The 20,948-nt window shown below is 42.1% G+C and overlaps 1 protein-coding gene and 1 long non-coding RNA gene across 3 annotated transcripts in view; both read right to left on the bottom strand.

The window, feature by feature from the left end:
- The window catches only part of insrb (insulin receptor b), an 82,633-nt gene that overhangs the window by 15,665 nt on the left and 46,020 nt on the right, over positions 1–20,948 (bottom strand). For both annotated transcript variants that reach the window (XM_034881873.1, XM_034881872.1), the window contains 2 exons: positions 6,082–6,290; positions 5,825–5,958 (listed from right to left, as the gene is read on the bottom strand). In XM_034881873.1, coding sequence (XP_034737764.1) covers positions 5,825–5,958; positions 6,082–6,290 — 343 coding nt within the window. The remainder of the gene's footprint in view (positions 1–5,824; positions 5,959–6,081; positions 6,291–20,948) is intronic.
- Positions 4,946–5,489, bottom strand: LOC117950688. Its single transcript, XR_004657961.1, has 3 exons — positions 5,460–5,489; positions 5,246–5,249; positions 4,946–5,021 (listed from the first exon to the last, which is right to left on the bottom strand). It is a non-coding gene; the product is annotated as an uncharacterized LOC117950688 (long non-coding RNA).

The raw sequence follows: 20,948 nt of genomic DNA on the forward strand, positions 1-20,948 counted from the left end.
CTTAACTTAAATATTCTAGTGGAAAACGTTAACATGTTTTTTTTTGTAGACCCAATGCTTTATTTTTTAGAGTGCACACACACACACAAGTACATACCATCTCACCCAAACCTTGCCCCTGCTTTCCCCCTAAACAGCTAGGACGTGCTATAGACACCGTTCCCCATGGTGACATGAAATACTGAGTCCCAAGGGTTTTGTTTTGGTCCTTGTCTGGCTTTTCCTATCAACCCTGAGAGAGCCAAATGACCTATTACATACCTGGCTTCTGTTAGTTTCCATTTCATCAAGCTCTTAATAATTTACATCAATCAGAGACCAAATCATTATTTCCCTTTATGACTTTTGGGTGAGTGGAAACGAACTGTAATGACCTCTCCAAACAACAGTGAGAAAAAAAAACATTTTGTGTGTCTCTCTTTCTCCCACATGGAAAATCATATATTCAGTTTCTAAAAAGTAATGCTCTAGTTGCAGTGTAGAAAGAGAAAATGTTTTGGGCCGTTGTACTGAAAAACACAGACACACACAGGCTGGGTGCAACGGCCGCTCTTAAAGGGACAGAGTTTATCTGTCCGGCTGAACTCTTTGACTCAGGCTCCAGTGTCTGCTAGAACCATCTACAACAGAGGCGCCAGCTGACCCAAGCCTGGCAGAACCAGAAAAACACACACACACACACACACACACACACACACACACACACACACACACACACACACAAAAGTGCTGCCAAAGCATCCAGGAAAGATGAGCAAACTCGTTCTGTAAATGTTAGTGACGGCCAAATGTCAAGAGAGCAAAGCCACCTTTCCGGAAAGAAAAGTTGAAGACACAGAGAATAAACTCTATATCTGAATGAAGGATACACCGTACATGCGCAAAGTATACTGTATTATATTATATTAGTATACATGTAACATTTTGTGTATGTAAAAACTATAACTATTTATATAATAACTATTTTGTAATCATTAAATGGTTCAAAAACATCTTTAACGTTCACCTGTGGGTTCCTGTATCTTAATAATTACAACCATTTTGATGTTATTGTGGTTCCTCAAAATGTTTTAGTCGTTGTATGCATTGTAATAACTTTACACATCCAGAAGAATATTACAGTTGCTCAAATTTGCATAATACTATTGACGGACAGTGGGGATGGTAGGATTTTACAGTTTATTGGTGTCACAGAAAAACCATGACGTTTCACTTTTCCCCTACTCGTCAATCCTTATTAGTGTGTGTACTCAAATGTACAATGTGTGTCGTCTGCCCGACTGTCTGGGCATGTGTGTCTGTCTGGGCTACTGCCAGTCTAAGCCACTGTGGTGACGCTTGTTCTTGCTATAACCATAGCAGCAAAGCAGACGCACAGAGACCCTGATGTTGCAACTGCGTCAGAATACCAATCAAAAGAAAAGTGATGTTTATAGCATAATGTGCGCACACATACATCTATACGCAAGCACACACATAAACAAACACACACAAAGGATGCCATTTTGGCTTATGCCTCAGGGTGTTTTACTGAGACTTAAAGCAATGTTCTTTTCTGTCTAAGCACCTAATAATCCCTGCAGGCTGGCAGCATGCAAGGGAAAGTCAATCTCTCTCTCTCACACACACACACACACACACACACACACACGATACATTTTGGAGAAAGTCATGTTTGGTTGAAAAAGGTCCATTGGGTGTACTAAAGCTCTGAGCATTTGAGTGGGTTTTATTTACCTAATAAATATATCTCTATGCATACAGTACATATGAACTTCTCTCTATCTAGACACAGTGGACATTTCCCCCAACCTGCTTCAAGCAATGCAGACATCTCCAGCACACAACCTGCTCTTATTAGAAGAAACTCAGAGAAATACATCTCTCCACACTTTATTAATGTCTCTGTCTCTTACACCAACAAAAAGTGGTCTTGTGACTTTTACCTTGTAAAGACGTCTGTCAGGGCTCACATACACAAGACTACTACTTCTTGCTATGTGACTTGGCAGCATATGTTAATGTTTCCACTGGAAAATGTTTTATCCTTCACTACCCAAACCAATGTATGTGTTTTGAAAGCAAGGTTTAAAAAAAAAAATGCATTCTCATCATTTAGCAACAGCTACTGAAGCAAAATGAGGAAGCTGTGATGAGTGGTGCTCCTGTACCCCCTGTTTACAACAAAGTAAGAATGCTAAATAAGGTCATGCCCTGACTTGTTACACTTGCAGACAAAGCTGTATGCTAAACAGGACCAGGTGAGGCCCAGACCGTTTTTTTTTTCACGTTTTTAAATACACGGCAACTGCTTGACACTTTATCCAGAAGGAATTTACAATGAGATTAGAAATTTAGTGTGCTTAAGGACAAATGTCTTTAACAGGGATGTGGACCTGTGATCTTTCACCTGTGTACTTTTAACCACCTTAAACACTGAGCCATACTGCTACTACAGAGGATTTATATGGCCAAAGCATTCCTTATCCAGCCACATATGTAAGTGTCCCCGAAAGTTTACATGCTTGGGTTTTAAATGCATCCACTAATTATTGACATTTAACTAATCATATTACTAATTTCACATGAAATAATGTCATGTGAACCACTCAACCAGACTAAGTAAACAGGTCCCAGACAGATTGTAATGTTGAGCTCATTTTCCTACTGAATAATCCTTACAATAGTAAAATAATTGGCTATTGGGTGCACAAACACCGAGGCACATTATTTCACCCCAGTGCACCCTTTGCACGCTGTTTCCAAAATCAACACTTTAGAATGATTGGAAACGTTCCTCCTAGTTAAAAAAAAACAGATTTTTGTATGTAAGACAAAATCCCGTTTCAGTAAATGACGTTTATGGATTTAATCTGCATATGAGAATGTTTACAAAACGTTATTTAAACTGCTGTGGCCGACTGTTTTTTTAATTTTTTATGTCAGTTTGGGAAGAGTGACTTGATGCAGCTGTGTACAGAATGTGATGGAGGCTGTGAAAACACCAGGGATTCTGTGATGGCCACAGCCTTGGCCAGTTTAAGAGCGGTAACCTTGTGCACTTATATTTTTTCTTAGTTTATGCTGTTTTTGTTTTGTTTTAGTTACAAATAACTCACAGAAAACTTGATACAGTTCACATACATTATACTTTATTTAGCTGACAATACAGAAGTATCTTTTTGGGAACGCGCACCATTAGTTACTTCAGGATTGGCATTCTGTTTGTATAACTTACCCGTGTTGTGCTCCACACCCGGGAGGGACCCAGGAAGTGTGCTGGCTAAAAGGGGTGGTGCTTGGAGCAAGAGCGGCCTTATAAGAGAGATGGGCTAATTGCACACTACCACTGATTGTTATGTATGGAGGGATAGCTTTATTCTCTCCTTAGATATTTTGAGGTTTAGATTTAGATTCTGTTGAGTAAATTGAGTTGAGGTTAAGTAAAAGTACATCTCTTTTGGAATAAGGTTTTAGGTTGGTTTTGCTGTTATTTATAGTTTATGTAGTAAGGTTACTTTTGGTCACCACGTGTGTCAAAATCGGTCTGATCAGCCAATATATAAGTCCCCTTTGTTTCTTTTGTAGTAGGTCAGTTGTATTTTTGAGTCTCTTATGTTCAGAGCTTTAGTTACTGTCTGTTTATTTGACCTCTTTTACGGGCCCAAAACCTTATCTACATTTTGTTGTAACAAGTCTTGGGAAATAAAAACCCTTACTTTTGAACTTGTCTTGTGACGCCTCTTGCTTAATTGCATGGTCCCTCCCAAACTTATAAATGGAAATTGAGAATATAGGATTGATTTATTGAATATAGGATGTTTTTTACCTTGCTTTAATGATCTTACCTGTAGCACTTTGAGATTTGTTTAAATGTAATGTGCATTACAAATAAAATGTATTATTATTATTATTATTTGCATATTACATGAATTCTCATGCTTATATGCAACTTTGTATTTCGTGCTAGTGATTATCTTATCATAATAATAGCAATTGGCATTATAGCTATCAGATTGGGTTTATCTCATAAAGGTGAAAAAAAAGAATTGCTGTGTCTCTATGATCCTATCCTGTCCTATTCATGGTCGCCTACTCGTGGACATTCCTGTAGGCCTAGTAGGAGGGCCCGTCTTGATAATCCAGCATGGAGGCCCAATTTCCTATCCTGGGCTGGGACACACAATGTTATAGTTTGATATAGTACTTTTTGGACTTTAAGTTATCATTGCACCTTCAATAGTGTAGATGTCTTCAATTTAGTTCATCCTGTACATCTCATCTGCGTTTTTTTCCTGCATCCACCATGTGTGATTTTGTGTGTGAGCCTCTTTCAGAGCAGCAGGCCCGCCTCCCGCCCGCTGCAGCGAGCCAACAGGATTGAAACAGCAGTAACTTTCAGCAACTTTATAGTGAAAAAAACTATACAGCGCACATTGGTGTTAAAATGGTGTTGGGGAGATTTTCGAGTCACACACGTCTCTTCTTCATATCAGAAACAAGGAAATTAATTTGACCCGTTCTCACTCCCACTTGGTCAGTGGCTGCACGTGGGACTGCCGGGATTGTCGCAAGTAATGAAAATGCAATCGGGGGCCCCTGATTGGTCCGGGCCTGTAAGCAACTGCGTAACCTGCTTACTGATCGCGTGTGAATCACTCAATTCTCATTGGCTACCAGCCAACGTGGCAGGTAGATTGACGGTGTTACCCGGTAATTGCAAAATTCACCCGCATTTGGCGGGTGTTAATTTCATGCCCTGCGCGAGGGGAAAAGGAGCAGTAGCCACGGCCGCTTTAGCCAGCTGAAAAAGCAGCAACTTTATTGTGAAAAAATGTTACAGCGTACATTGATGTTAAAATGTATAAAGGTTGGCTGAATGGTCTGACATGTTTTGCACTGTCTATCACTTTACGTAGACGTGAGATGTTTGAGTGACACACATCTCTTCTTCATAACAAAAACACGTAAATTAATTTGACCCGTTCCCGCTCCCACTTGGTCAGTGGCTTCACGTGGGACTATTGGGATTGTCCATCAATCCATCTTGGTCCGCTTAGCCGGTATCGGGTCGCGGGGTATGCAGCTCCAGCAGGGGACCCAGAATTTCCCTTTCCCGAGCCACATCAACTAGCTCCGACTGGGGGATCCCGAGGCGTTCCCAGGCCAGGTTGGAGATATAATCCCTCCACCTAGTCCTGGGTCTTCCCCGAGGCCTCCTCCCAGCTGGACGTGCCTGGAACACCTGCCTAGGGAGGCGCCCAGGAGGCATCCTTACCAGATGCCCAAACCACCTCAACTGGTTCCTTTTGACGCGAAGGAGCAGCGGCTCTACTCCGAGTTCCTCACGAATCACGGTGCTTCTCGCCCTATCTCTAAGGGAGACGCCACCCACCCTCCTGAGGAAACCCATTTTGGATGCTTGTACGTATGGATCTCGTTCTTAAGGTCATGACTACTGGGATTGTCGTGAGTAATGAAAATGTGATCAATCAATCAATGTCTTCCAGTAGTACGGGCACCTGATTTGTCCAGGCCTGTAAGCAACTGCGTACCCTTCTTACCTATAGTAACGTGTCTGATTCACTCACTTCTCATTGGCTAATTGCCAATGTCGCAGGTAGATTGACAGTGTTACCCGCCATTTGCATATTCACCCAACAGTTACATCTCCGAATAGGTAATGATGGCCACCATCAATAACACAGCAATGTTTATGGTGGTGTTAAAGACTCCTGTGAGAGTGTGTGTGTGTGTGTGTGTGTGTGTGTGTGTGTGTGTGTGTGTGTGTGTGTGTGTGTGTGTGTGTGTGTGTGAGACGTACGTGGTGGAGTTGATAGTAGTGTATCCAGAAGGACACTCTGGAATACAGCCCCCATTGTGGATGACATATTCGTAGCAGCCCGACTCCCGGTCCTGATTCAACTTCTTAGTCTGCTTACACTGGTTGTGGAGCTCCTGAATTTAAAAACATAGATAGTGACACATGTTTTTACTCTAGCGTATACATGTAGTTTACTGTGTCTACATTTGTGCAAAATATTATGCAAGTTAACCTTAAGAATACTAGTTATCACCAACCTGGCAGAAAGAGAAGCTGATGCAGCGCCAGCCCCTGAAGACATAGTATCCAGGAGGACACTTATCCAAACAGGTATTCCCATGCTGGAGGTTCCTGCATGCCACACAGCTACTTGCATTACCTGGCTCAGAACAGCCACCCAGGCACTGGTCATGGCAGCAATGGCCCTGGAGGGTACACGCACTATGCTTACAGTTGTCCAAGCACACTGAGGAAAGGCAGAAGGTGAGGAGAAAAAGGAAAGACATAGTTAATGTCAGGTTTAATACACGTAAACTCAGTCATGTTTTAGTTATCTAGTATCACAATGAAGATTGTGATAATAACCACTCCTGGTTTTGATGGTATTTGGAGACAAGTGGGAGAGCAGTTGGACTTCACGTTCAAAAAACACACAAATAAAGTAAAAATTTTAAAAACAAACAAAAAAAAACACAGAAACATCAGCGATTTTCTTGCTGGGTGATGGGCTGCGGACTGATATTTACATCACTAACTTTTTTTTCTACAGAAGATCCCAAGTTACCCCCCCACATTAATGTATGCACACTTGTCTGAGCTGCTGTAGGTCACCAAAGCATGAACCTATCTAGCATAAGCTACTGTATTGGTAAAGCACTGTTGTATCAACAAGTTGAATATGAGCTATGATTACATGACCTCCCCTCTGTATTCTGTGGTTATGTTATACTAAAAATAATGCTCAAGAGGTTATCCAAACATTTTAACTGAATTTTAACAAAAGCACCTGACTAGACAACAACAAATTAGAATGCAAGAACACAATCAAAAGGCTCCAGCTGTAATTTGCATACAACACATGCAATTGGACGACCACTGATGCACACCAAGCATCCATGAGGGCGTGAGTGTCCACTAGAGTTGTCTACTGAGAGAACAAATTCCAAAAGTTGAATATATATTAAACAGTAAAAGAAAAAAAAAAAAAAAAAAACTAAATAAAATGCTAATTCTAAAATAAAATGCTGAAATTACTATTCAAATGTGATTTTTTTTCTATATAAATATTTGTTCTAACGTTTGCTAATCTCCCTTTTCTCATGTCACGTCTGATGAACAAAAAGTTACGGGATTGGCACGTGAGCTTACGTTCTGTACCGTGAGTAATGTTAGTACGGGAAGGGGTTGACAGGCTGCAGCTAGAAATCGGAAGCAGGATGGGAAATAGTTTTAACATGACTATAAAATAGACATCCACCGAGCCAAAATACTTATGTTATCATTAGTTAGCTCGTTTTGGTTTCCTAACTTTGTTGAAGGAGCTCAGCTGGGAGCTTCATGGAGACAGCTAAAGTTAATGTTAGGTGCTCTACCGCTGTCAGAGTTAGCTTGGACTTCATGTATTACCTTCTAACAGACAATCTACAAGAAACAGGTTGCTTTTAAATCACTTAAATAGTAGTGATTGCACCGTTTGGCTTAGCTAGTTATCAATTTTGTTAGCGTCGTGGCTAACACTATCGTTAAATAGTTTATGACAAATCGTTTTGGTTGTGCTTTCTAACATGATATCAATGTGTTAACCAAGCAACGTCAGCCTTTACAACACTCAAAACAATTGTTAGGTAATTTTTATTACAGAGTTTTCTTTTTATTTGTGTTTTGTGCTGTGTGCGTGGCGGAAAGTAATGTTAACTGAGAGCGGCGTGCCAGAAATGCAAAATGTGCAATGACGTAGGTCCCCTTCAAGGCCAGGCTAATGTTGAAGTCCCTCTAGTGGACAGAACGTGTAACAACCACATGCTTATAGTGGCATTGCCAATGCATAAGCTTGAGTAGTGTAGTACATGTTATTAACAGTCTGCATATGAGCATTAAATATTTGAATATTAGACTGACAGCTCTAGTGTCCACAATTTACACCTGATGGCTAACGGCGGCAGCTTGTAAAGCATGGAAACAACCTTAATGGCTAATAGGCTGAACATTAGGTCATTGCGTCATGTCAGGTTTCATTTGACCTATTGGAAAACAGCATTTGGTAAAAGAGCCTGAGTGTCAATTGCGATTGGATTAGTAGACAGGTTTGACCTGTACCCTGTAATAGTCTAATAAACTAGCTGTTATTGCCTTTTCTGAGGGCCAGTCGAGACTCATTACATCTCACCTTATACAAGGCACTGACCTTTTTACCAACTGAACAAACTGACTGGGGGCAAACAAGGACATCACAATGGTTTGTAAAGAGATAACTGAGGCTATAACTTAATTTTAGTCAAGAATACACTTTGGGCAAGTAAAGAACATCAGCCAGATGTTTACAGTGAAAAAAATCTAACTTTTTAAATTAATCAGCCGCTCGCACCTTTATACAACATAGATTTCTTGTGCCAACATTGCATGCTTAAAACAGAAAATCATTGTTTCAATCTTTCCACTGACTTTGGAATCCACATGAGAAAAAAGCTAAATATCTAGGTCAAGTCTGCCCTCCGACTAGGTTTCCTGCCCATGACCCCAAGGGTTAATCATTGTCTCACACCATGTTTCTCACTATACTGTAAGCTTTGATATCATGTGCTGACTGAACCAAGGGCAAGAAGCAGATCTATGTCACATAAGCTACAAACATTTAAAAAGACAAATTGACCCTGTTTTGAGTCCCTTATAGGTGAAGAAAGTAAAGTTAAGGAAAGGAAGATTTTGTATTATAGTATGATATTTGAGTTTTTCTTACTATAAACAAAGCTAAAATATAAAAAAGACGCAGCTCCCTCGCAGCTACAAAATTGGAAGAAAGGTTTTTTTGTTTTTTTAGAGAAGAGCATCACAGTGTTTAACTTAAAAGTGCAATGAGGGCACTGTATGCCAGCTTTAGAGGGATGCCACCTCTGTGAGGACATCACAAGAGCTCTCACTGCCAAGGATACAGCTAGGACCCCCCCTGCACTTGAGTGCTGCCCATTGTGGTGCCTGAGTAAAAGCAAAGAGGACAGACGGGGTTGTGGCAGAGGGAGTGGAGGGGTTGGATAATGAGGTTAAAGAAAAAAACAATGACGAAAGAGACATTGGGTTAAAACTGTGGAGAGGGAGAATGACTAATGTAGAAAAAAACAATCTCAGACCTTCTGGGGTAGTTCATGCAGGGGTCGCTCCACTACATTTTCTTTACTATGAGCTAAACCCACTACTGCACACAGTCGTGTCTGACTCACAGAGAAAAATGCATAGCTCTTCTCTAGCCCTCCCCCTCTTGTCTGCCGTGTCTGGTGTGTGTGTACATGCTGTGACCACGGCATCACATAACAGAGCAGGGAGGGCTGAGACAGCTCGTAGATCCAGCTCCAGTTGAGGATCCATGCCGGAGTGCCGCTCCAGCCCCAGATCCACCCTCAGCTTTAGCCAATGTGTTTGCTGACTGGGGGAGGCAGCCATTCAATGGCCTCTTCCATGTAGGGGAGGAGAGACGCCCAGGGTTAACCCTGGCCTTGCTGGGGCAGACAGGGGGCAGACGCAGCCAAGGAACCAGCATGCCAGGGAAGACAAATCTACTACTGGTGCTTTGGATGAATTAGAGCGAGCTTAAGGCTGGAGCTGCGCCGAAACAGAGATAGATAAATACATTCAATACAGGGTCATTAAAACGGTTGTTTACATCCCCCTTTTGTATTAAGAGAAACGTGCAATAAATCAATGCACAACTTGGTATTTTATTTCCTCTTTCAGTTATTTTCTTCATTAATCCAAGGTATATTTACCCTATTCTTCTCTTGTTTCTATCTGATCCCAGCAAAATTATCTCAGCAGGGATTGCTATAGTAGCATTACACCACTGCAGCAGCATTATTCCCCATTCTGCTCACGCTAGCGCCAGGCTACACAAGCTAGCTGCTATGCCAAACATGCTCCAGTCAGCTCACTCATTCATTCATCGCCCCTTCCTCCTACTCCACTGTCCTCTTCCCTGTCCCTCCTATTCGCCACAGTCTCACCCCGCCCTGCACCACTATCTATCTCTCTATCTGTCTGCCTGCCTTTCTAGGCCACTTAACCACTCCCACTTTCATTCATACAACGCTTTGTTTTGTTTTCATGCTGGCTCGATGGGGGGATGGAGGAATGATTTCACTCATGCTTTAACAACAAGAGGAGGAGGAGGTGGTAGCAGCATCCTGGAGAGCTTATCTCTCATTAAGCTAACACACACACACACACACACACACACACAAACACACGCACACACAGTTCCAGTAAGGGTTTTACATGCAAAGCCTGATCAAAGGTGTGCTGTGTTTACCTTTCATTTGGCCATGGCACTAAAGAGCCCTAGCTGCTCAGTCCCCAGGGAAGGAACATGGGAGAAGCTGGGCAGCCAATAGTGTGCAGCCACACACGGCAACACTTCCTGCTCTTAACACATAAAACCTCCCCTTTAATTGGCAGTGTTGTCTACAGGCAAAGTGCTGGGAACAATAACAAACACGTTTTTACCCCAGAGCCATTTACTCAGGAGAACACATGCACGCAAACACTCATCCACCCTCTTACACGCACGCGCGCGCACACACACACACGCGCGCGCACACACACGCGCGCGCGCGCACGCACACGCACACACACACACACACACACACACACACACACACACACACACACACACACACACACACACACACACACACACACACACACACACACACACACACACACACACACACACACACACACACACACACACACACACACACACACACACACACACACACACACACACACAGCTGCTGGATTCACGTTTACTATATTTGGCCACGGTGGGAGTCCTAAGCTTCAAAAGCTTTGCTATAAATGCTTCAAATGATCTGATGTAAGACATTCGCACTAAGCGAGTGAAGGAGAGACGGGAGGGGGGGAGAAGAGCGTAAACAAACACACTGATTGCTGGGAGGGAGAGTGATACTGTCATAATGAGCGTCAACATCTATCTATAAATCAAGGGACCTCTGTGCGTTTGTGAATCCCCACACATGCCCAGTACAGCAGCAGGGGCGGGGAGATGCAGTTGTAGCGTGGTATTGTCTTCACAACTGTCTGTTCGCTCTACAGGAACATCGCAACTCTTGAGTAAGTTTGCCCGTAATTACTAGACCAATTGTCCTTTTGAAAAAATAAAATGGTTCCTAAAAGCATACAATGGGAGCTTGCGCTCATATACGGGGCTCAATTCACGGAGAAATAGCCCTACAATCACAGACCAGATTTACTGGCTGCTTCACAAATTTGCAGGTGGGCTTCAAATTATTATGTGTGAATGTATGTATATATATATACACACACACACACAAGACTTATTTTTTTCTCCTTTTGGTCATTTTTGTGGGGGTTTTCTGCACTCTTGCCTAAACTCTAAGTTGTTGTCCATTATCCCATCCTTTTAATGGCTGGAGACTTTTAAATAAAAATCAACACGTTTAAAAAATAAAAATAACAATAATGAAATAATTGATTATTAACTTATGAGAATTGATTATCGATTCGTTCTATAGAGACTCGCAATGCATCCAAGACTCAATTTCTTTCCCACCCCTAATGTAAATTACACCCAGGGAGAGGAAAGTCAGAGCACTCTGACAACAGATTTTCAATTGTTTCAAAGTATATGTATGGTTCCTATTGACTAAATGACCCAGACTAAATTGGGTTACTGATAGTTTGAATTGTCTGAAAGAGAACAAGCCCCCCCCCCCCCCCCCCCCCCCCCCCCCCCCCCCCCCCCCCCCCCAGTTCATGCAGCGGTCTCATTTTAGTGTTTGTTTCACTCCCAGCTAGACAACCTTTTTTACCCACAAACTCAATGGCTTGTCCATTGTAAGGAGGGGTTATTGTAATAAAAACTTAAAAAAAAAAAACTGTAAGGAATACACAACTAAATCAAATAATTCAACTTATTTAGCTAATTTGTGTTTTGTTTACATGTTTTATGTTTTGCAAATACATTATAATTCAGCAATATATCACATTACAAGGCTCTAAAATGTACAGTATCTAAAGCAAAGTGGAATATCTTCTTCATTGCTGCCAACAGTCTTCAAGAGATCCAGAAATCAGCAATTTGCCACTAAAAAGCTTGATCAAATCAATTAGAGGTTTCTGGATTTTCTTGAAGGACAATACAACAGTTGCTGCTGAGGGAGCAGAAACAGTGTTTCCCTTAGAGAAGTCAAAGTTAGTCTTTACTGACTTTACTGTTGCGTGATCCAAACCAGCAACATTGACAAGAAACTTCTGATCTCTGGCCTGCTGCTGCCCTGTTTAGTCAAACCTGTCCATACAAGAGCAAAAAACATATTTCATATGTAAAGGTTAGCTCTTTGTTGACAGCTGATCGAGCAACATATATTTAGTCTTAATGTTGGGTTAACAGGTGAATATAGCTTAATTAGAATGGTTTTGCTCCACGCTTTGTCTGACTGTTCATTGATTCCTTGTCTGTGTCTTCCTGTGTGCTGGCCAGCCCTACTGGCCAATCTTGTTACCATGGAAATGAGTCCAGACATAGACTGTCTGCAGTAATTAGCTGCATGCTCCCAACAGGCGTTTTCTTAGATTCCCCTCTAGTCATCATTTGTGTCTGTTCTTTTCATCGTAAAGCTACACTCCCTATTTCTCTGTCCCTTAAAGAACTCTTCTCTCCTCTTCCTGACTTCATTCACCCTCTCCTCTTCTCCTCTTGACCCTTCTCTGCCAGTTTCCCTTCACCCTGTGTCCTGCCCAGCCATAGTGTCTAGCCCCAGGTGACAAATCTGCTCCACTAGAAAGCCTCAGCCACTAGATCTCATTGCAGACGCATAGGATGGAGCTACAATCAATCCATCCCGCTGACGGTCCTCTTTGCCCCTACCTTATTCTCCTCTCCTCTGACAGATCCATGACATCTAGACGCAAACATAAAACACACACACACACACAAATAGACAAAACAGTCAGACATAACGGGGATCAACTTGTAGTCAGACTCTCTCAGACTCTCTCACACACACACACACACACACACACACACACACACACACACACACACACACACACACACACACACACACACACACACACACACACACACACACACACACACACACACACACACACACACACACACACACACACACACAGGTAAAGACGGTTTTGCTGACTGGACAGTTTGGTGACAGTGGGAAGGTGATGGAGAGAGGCAGCGGGTGAACATCCATCTAGAGAGCAAGACACCTGCATCACAGGCCTCATGAGTTTCCTTCACATCACAACCAGCGAGAATTAAGGTCCTGCCACACTAAATAGTCAGGCAAGGTCGATGACTCGAGTCTGTTTGTTGTGTTCCGTGCCGTCGTGCGTCAGAAGGGCCGGCGGCTTTCATTTTGGCCGACCTGAGATGCTTGGTCAGAAGGCGGGCACTGCTGGCAGTCAGAAACAAATGACCATTCAGATTGGTGGAGTGCTAACCCGGAAATAACGAGAGGGATGAGCGTGACTAGAGTCTCTCAAAATCTGATGAAAAGCAAAAGGCCGGTGCCATGCTCAGGCTGCTGTCAGATCCAGTGGTCACTCTTTCTGGTCTTCTCAAAAGACTCTGAACATTTAACCTGTGATTCATTGACAAGTCTGTGGCAGCCCTATGAGAGATACTTGCATCAAACGATGTGGATTAGATTGGGCGAACAATCAGTGTCAACCATTTCAGAGCAGTTCCAGGCTGACTCAGATGGTGTCGGATGGGGAATTATTATTTCTGCTGCTAGTTGTAGCATTTTGACAAACAAACACCTTCTGTGTCCATTATAGTCAGTCAAACTAGAACCAGTAAACACTGGAAAGTCCTCATCTACCTTACACTGAGACTAAATGAAGAAAAAACATATCTGAATACTTTTCATCATCCAGACTTTTCTGCTGCACTAAACACCCAGAGGGGAAATAATCGAAGCAAAAAGGTCTGGCTACTCAAAACTATCCCGCAGTTCCAACTGCTACCATGTCACAGATGAAATGAAATGCCTGAATAAATTAAGTAACATTACACACTATTTTCTATTCAATCTCTATGCATACAAAAACACACACAGTCACAAAGAGCTGCAGACAGTGATTTGACATCCTTAACTGGGCAGTCCTAAGTGCAGTTTTATGGATTGTAATTGTGCTTAAACTAAATACCGCTTCATCTGGGTAATTTAATCAGTGGCGCTGAGTGGCAGCCCGGTCATGACTAAGGTGTTTTTTAAGCCTTCCCCTTCTGCCTCAATGGCCCATTATCTCATCATATTAGCCACAGAAGGAGATAAAGGCAAAGAGAGAACTCAAATCTTTCTCTCTGTGCCTGTTCTCAGTTGACACAGAGAGCAAGTTTATCAAAGGTCTGATTGTCAGAATCCTTCTTTTTCTCCTCTTTTCTTACTCCATCTTTCTCTCTTTCCTCTCCTCCTAGCTCTGCCTCTGGTTCTCTCTCTGTTCCCTGGCGTTCTTGTGTTTCAGGGCCTTTGAGTTCAGCTCACCCTCATGACGAGGATGATGACTTGGCGTTGTTAGGGATGCCACGCATTTGTTATGCCAGAGTGGCGCTACAGTTTGTACTATCCTGGATTAGCTTGTGCAAAGACTAGGAATCTAACATTTAATGAATTAATCAAGAAATATATTCAGCATATCAATTAATTGAAAATAAGATTACAAATTGAAAACAATTAATTGTGCATAAACCAAGCAGCAACTTCCAGGCCTGAAAAGTGAAGCCAATGCAGAAGTGCCTTTAGGATATGTATCTGATTTCCAGCAGGGGGCAACTCCACTGGCTCCAATAAGAAGTCAGATTGTAAAGAGGTCTATGGGGACATTATTCTTCTTTCTCTTTAGCATTTAGCTTAGCACAGCACCATTGAAACCATACACAACACTGCCCTAGCTGTGTCATCCTCCCCAGTTCAACTCTCTTTGCCAAATATGATTATTCAAGATACCAAGATGGCAATGGCCAAAATGCAAACTCCGGGCTTCAAAACGGAAGTCCACAATCCAATGAGTGATGTTACTGATGCTATGCCCAATATTTTTACTGTCTATGGTATAAAAAAAACTGCCACAGGCTAACAATACAGATGTACATGGACAAAAAAAGAAATAGCAACAAGCACACAGGCAAATGTGAGGACAAATATGCACACACAGACAGCAGGAGAAACAAAGATGAACCCACGTAAACAAAGTCAGAAGTAACCTTAACTCTTTTCGACACACACACACACACACACACACACACACACACACACACACGCACACACGCACACACGCTCCTGTCTTTCTGCAGGCTGGCTAGCTGCACTGAGCAGTAGGTAAAGTGTGGGGCCCAGGGCGGGATGGCTGCAGTGCAGATGCTAGCTGCCCTATTTCATATTCACAGCAAAGCACTAAGCAGAGCTATGGTACACAGGCATACAAATATGCATGCATTGATGCACAAAGAGTAGAGCAACTGATGATGAAAAAGCTTCCAAATGTTAGAATATTATAAGTTAGATGACACATACAGATGTATAGATGACAATACATGTCCTTTAGAGGGGAAAAAACAATCCAACAGGTGCCAAAACAAATGTATTCACAGACATTACTTTTGTTGACTGAGTCACTGAGTTAAGAACACAAGGCTTTTTCAAAATATGGCCAGATGTCATTTTAAGTGTCCTCACTGCTCTTTGTTTTAGACAAATCTGAGTACCCCCATCCAGCCCCTCTCCTCCCTCCATTCATATCCTACAAGGCCTCAGGAAGGCTATTTATTCTGGGAGGAAGGAGGGAAACTCTCCATCATTACTAGGAGAAACAGGCGTGTCACAAGGGGTCACATACACACATTCGCTCATCTGTGTTTTTGGTGTTATAAAGCACACCAAAAGCACAGTACACAGGTCACATGTCACAGACACGTGAAGTTCTAATATCTTTCTTTTGTTCTAAGATAAGGGACCCTCCCTTCTTGCCCCTCAACACCTGACCCCAAGACTGGAGAACAACATTACAATTTAGAGCCCTGGATCCAACTGCATTCATTGATTATTATTAAATATACATGGACATTTTTTCATTGTCTCACACATCGGCATGGGTTTGAAGGGCCAGTGGTCATGTAGCGTTCTGGGGGTTATAAAATCTAAAACATGGTAGTCATAATGGTCTTTGCCCACAAAAATAGAGTTATGGAACTGTGGTTATCAATTCGCAGTCATCCCTCACAAGCTTACTTTAAGTTGCTGAAGCCTCAGTTTGACCTCACTGAGACTCATCTTTCCATCAGCAGAGTGAGCGGCCAAGGAAAACAGCCGAGAAGACCGACCAGGGGTCTCCTGGGCCGGTGTGCAGGGACTGATTATGGAGAGTGTTAGTCATAAGCAAAACAGTGTAACCTCAAATGCGCTAAAGGAATTTTGGAAAAAAGCGAGATCTCATGCTTCTGTTTGCTCTAGTTTTTGGTCATCCATCTGTCTGATCACATCCCCTGTTCCTTTTGTTCTGGGCTGGAAATGTTGTCCGACGTTTGTGTGAAATTCTGGAAAGGACTGGAACCAAAACTGGGTAGTGCTGGTTATAAGGAGAACAGGTCTACAGCTCCATGGGTCAAATAAAACCATTCGCCATATTGAATACAAATGTTGATGATATCAGCCAAGTGTCTTTGGAGAAGTGGGCGTGGTTATCTGACGACTGGGTCAGACTGACACATCACATGAAGGGGTTTTGTGTTGTTGATCTGATTTAACCCGGCCAAGTTCAGTCAGAAAGGAGCAGCATGCAGCAGGCTGATGGCTGCAAACCACACGCTTACACACGGAGAGCACTATGAAAAAAAATGAAAAATAAATACACCGTTTAAAACCTGCAGTACAACACAGACAGCGAGCTTGCAGAGTCTCAATGCTGACGAAGGACGCTGGAAAGCAGATTGGAGTGGAGGTCATCATGCAGGGAGAGGTGACCAATACAGTTAATGTTACAAGCTAGGTTAGCCTTTAGCAGCTGTGTTCTTTGTTGTTCTACGAGCCCAGGTTAGCATTGCTGTGTAACATAAAGATGTTTTTAGAAACTTTTAACAGAGCCTTGCAAAATTAACTTGTTTTGAGTTGCAGGGTTTTGGGATTTTTTTTTCCCAGTAAATTTGTTTGCTGTATCTGCATATCCAAAAGGCTGATAATGGATGGGAGAAAATGCAATTTACAAACGTACATTGTTAGTAAAATCCCTCATCTAAGATTGCTGTCACTTTGATTTTAAGTAAACAGCTGTCAGAAAAACCATCCTATTACATGGTTATTTGTGAATGACAGTCCTTGACACCAGGTTCTTGATCAGAACAAGACAGCAAATACAAAATGGTATGCATATCTCAGGAGCTGCAGACGAAAGGACCGGAATTGGCCATTACCAGTGTGAATCCATTTTAGATCAAATTCTAATCCAAACCCATTTGACAGACAGGCGCTGAAATCATTCAATCAATCATCCCGACACCTTGCCTCATCAACAGGACGGATTTCTGGCAGCAATGCGGGTGTGATCGTGTGCTCAAAAAGAAAGGCAATCTACCAGTACAACTGAATGGAAAGCGAGACTCGCCAAACTCTAAAAACCAATAACCCTGTAAAAAAAAACTAAAACGTCACCTCCCTTTCTAGATTATTTATAAATAACATGCATACCATACAGTTAACATTGCCATTGTCTGTGCTTCTTATTTGACAGGATTGATATATCTGCTAGTTAGAATGGCGCGCTGCCTGCCAGTCCATTTCTCAAACATGCCTGTTGTAATGCTAATGCAGCGTGCGCCACTCTAAAACCTCCCCTAATTAAAATCTTCGTTCCAATATCTGCCAGACTAAAAAGATTTTCCATAAGCACACACTATTAACTGCTGAAGCAGAGAATGAAAGGAGATTATGTGTGTGTGTGTGTGTGTGTGTGTGTGTGTGTGTGTGTGTGTGTGTGTGCGCGCGCACATTCACATGCCAATGACAAGCATTATATATAGGATGCTTGGATAAAACTATTGCAAGTCACAACAAACAACAGCAATCTAGCATACAAGCATTTTTTACGCCTCCGTGTGACAGCATCTATCGTGAGCTGCTGGACGGGCCAAAAACAGATGCTTCCATCATCCTGGTCACACATTATGTGCCCTGACATGCCTTCAGTGAAGATGGGAGGAAGGAATGGAGGCTAGGGTCGATGCAGCATGTTAAAACAGAGCATGATACGCAACTGAATGCATCGATACAGGCGCACACGTGAATTGAGCGGTGGATGGAGGAAGGGGGCCAGGCAGAAGGGTGAAGCTCAAGGGGAGGGAATGAGCAGAAAGGGAGAGCCAGAGAAAAGCGTTGACGCAAGGGACGATACATAAAGAACGGAGAAATAGAGGAGGGTGCGTGCACGTTGCCACTACGAGGTAAACAATTAGCAAAATGACACAACCAAACAGGATGGATTCAACAATCCAGGGTAAAGAGTTCTCCGTTTGCATCCTCCTATCCCTCACTCAGTCTGATCAGTTTGCTTTGACAAACTCCCCTCCCCCAGGCTTGTTTTTTCTCCTCTGGAACAGGAATTTGTGGGGCGTATCCTCAAAAACAAGATTAAACCGTGGACACATCAGATACCTAAGAAGGGCCATTAGGGTTAGGAGTTACGAATCATTTACAGTCATTCATATTCTATGAATTTTCTATTTTTTTTTTTCTATCACATAAATATTTTACTTACTTACTGGTATATTTATATCTATTTTAAAAGCTGCTTCCAAAATACAAAGTGTAATTATATTGACAATCATCTTTACTGTGAAACAATATTCTCATGACAACCATGTTTGATAAATGTTTTCTAGGTTAAATTTATTTCTCATCAACACATGAATGGACACATAAGCCAGTCAATCTGCATTACACACACACACACACACACACACACACACACACACACACACACACATACATAAACACTAAGGCATGAATTAAACAGATTGAATTGACTATTAGAGGTTAAAAAGAATGATAATAAATTTGTAGGTTTAATTTGACATTAGTGCCAACCTCAGTTTCTCACTTCTGTTTTCCACTGCATGTGTTGTCTGCAAAGCAGCCAAGTGAGACTCATTAAGACCAAGTAGAAGCTGATGAGTAAAATATGTTACTTGTCATATAGAAAACAACTGAAAGGATGAGACAATAAAATCTGTATCTGTACTCATCTAAACACGTTGTACTGCACTCCAGTGCAGTACACAGTATAATTGACTTGATCTGATTAATTGACTTGAGTGTAGGAAACGCCGTTTTATTCTGAAAACATTCAAAAGCTCTTACGGCTGCAGCTCGAGCATACCGTGGACCTTCAAGGCGGAGCGCAGATGAGGAGGAGGAGCTGGGTCCTCAGCTAGCCTTTAGGGGCCTGACTGAAAATCCCAGCAGAGGGATTTACACAGTGGGGCGACTGCTGCAGAAGAAGGGTCCAACCACAAAAGAGTACCCGTTTGTGTCATGTGGCCATGTGTGTGTTTGTGCGCATGCACATACATAATACATGTACACTAGAGTATAGGACAAAGAGTGAGGAACACAACACATACATTAGGAAGGAGAAAAGGGTGTCTGGGGACGGAAGAGGCCCTGCTTATCCTTGGGGGTGCAGGTCTTGTCAAGAGAGGCCCCTCTCGCAGGCTGTTAGCCTGGGTGAGTGGGTGGGTGACATACAAAGAGAACAGACTTTCTCTGAAACACAACAGCCAGAGGAAAACAGAGAGGAAGACAAACTGGCACTACCTGTGCCTCACAGAAAGCTCTACCTCCGTTGCTGCTAATAATACAGGAATAAATAAAGACAGCGTGAACGAAATCTAGTTTTCTTCAAATTCACCATGCAATTTTAATATCTTGATTTTCTGTCTCTGTAACAAACACTGGCCAGTGTGCTCACCAACGCTACATTCAAAATCACATCAAACAAACAACCCAAGAGAAACCTTTGTTTACTATTGGTGTGAAGATACGCGCTCTCCCTCACAGCTGTTGCCAGACTCTGCTTACAAAAAAATCACTGCATAAACTCGGCTACCATGTGTTTATTTAAATATAGGTACACCTACATGTAGGCCTAAGAGATTGCACTATAAGCCTATATATTACTATAAGGAGTATAGCATACATATGTCAAGAATGTGTTAATTATATAAACTTCAGCTGGAATCAGATTTAATACAGCTTCACTGTTGACTGCATCAATGATCGCTAACTAGTCCGCATTTATACTACAGCCTAATACCAGTTTTTAGGCTGCCAAATAGGACACACGTTACTGCAAATTAAACTGAGATGTCAGGGTTTCAAGCTAGCTTTGCTCTCACTAAAGCTTGTGCAAGTTAGGGCTACCACTATAACTATGTCAAAAATTACTCTTGTGGTTGTTGGGACTCTAGAATGATAATCATACTCATATAACCTGTCTACCCATTTGAGCTTTAAAACTAGTTCCTTTAAAAGATCTAGGCTAATATGTTGTGAGTGAGTGAGTGAGAAGGAGGTGTGGTTAAATGAAGGTAGTCAAGATTAAACCACAGATGTAACAAACAATTCAACAGGACTACTAAAAGTAGGATATGTACTGCAATGCCAACATTCAGAAATGACAACTTATACTTAATCTGTTTGCCTGGTTTAGTCAAGGACACATGTTATGTGTAACATCATACACATAAAAGTTACAGACCCGGGCAGTCAAACACAAAGATGCCCAGCTGATTTACACACATCCAGCAAATAATAAAAGACAGAACAAGAATTTGATCTCTGGATGTTTCCAATGCAAA

The sequence above is a fragment of the Etheostoma cragini genome, chromosome 9, assembly GCF_013103735.1.
Source record: "Etheostoma cragini isolate CJK2018 chromosome 9, CSU_Ecrag_1.0, whole genome shotgun sequence".
In the NCBI taxonomy this organism is placed as follows: Eukaryota; Metazoa; Chordata; class Actinopteri; order Perciformes; family Percidae; genus Etheostoma; species Etheostoma cragini.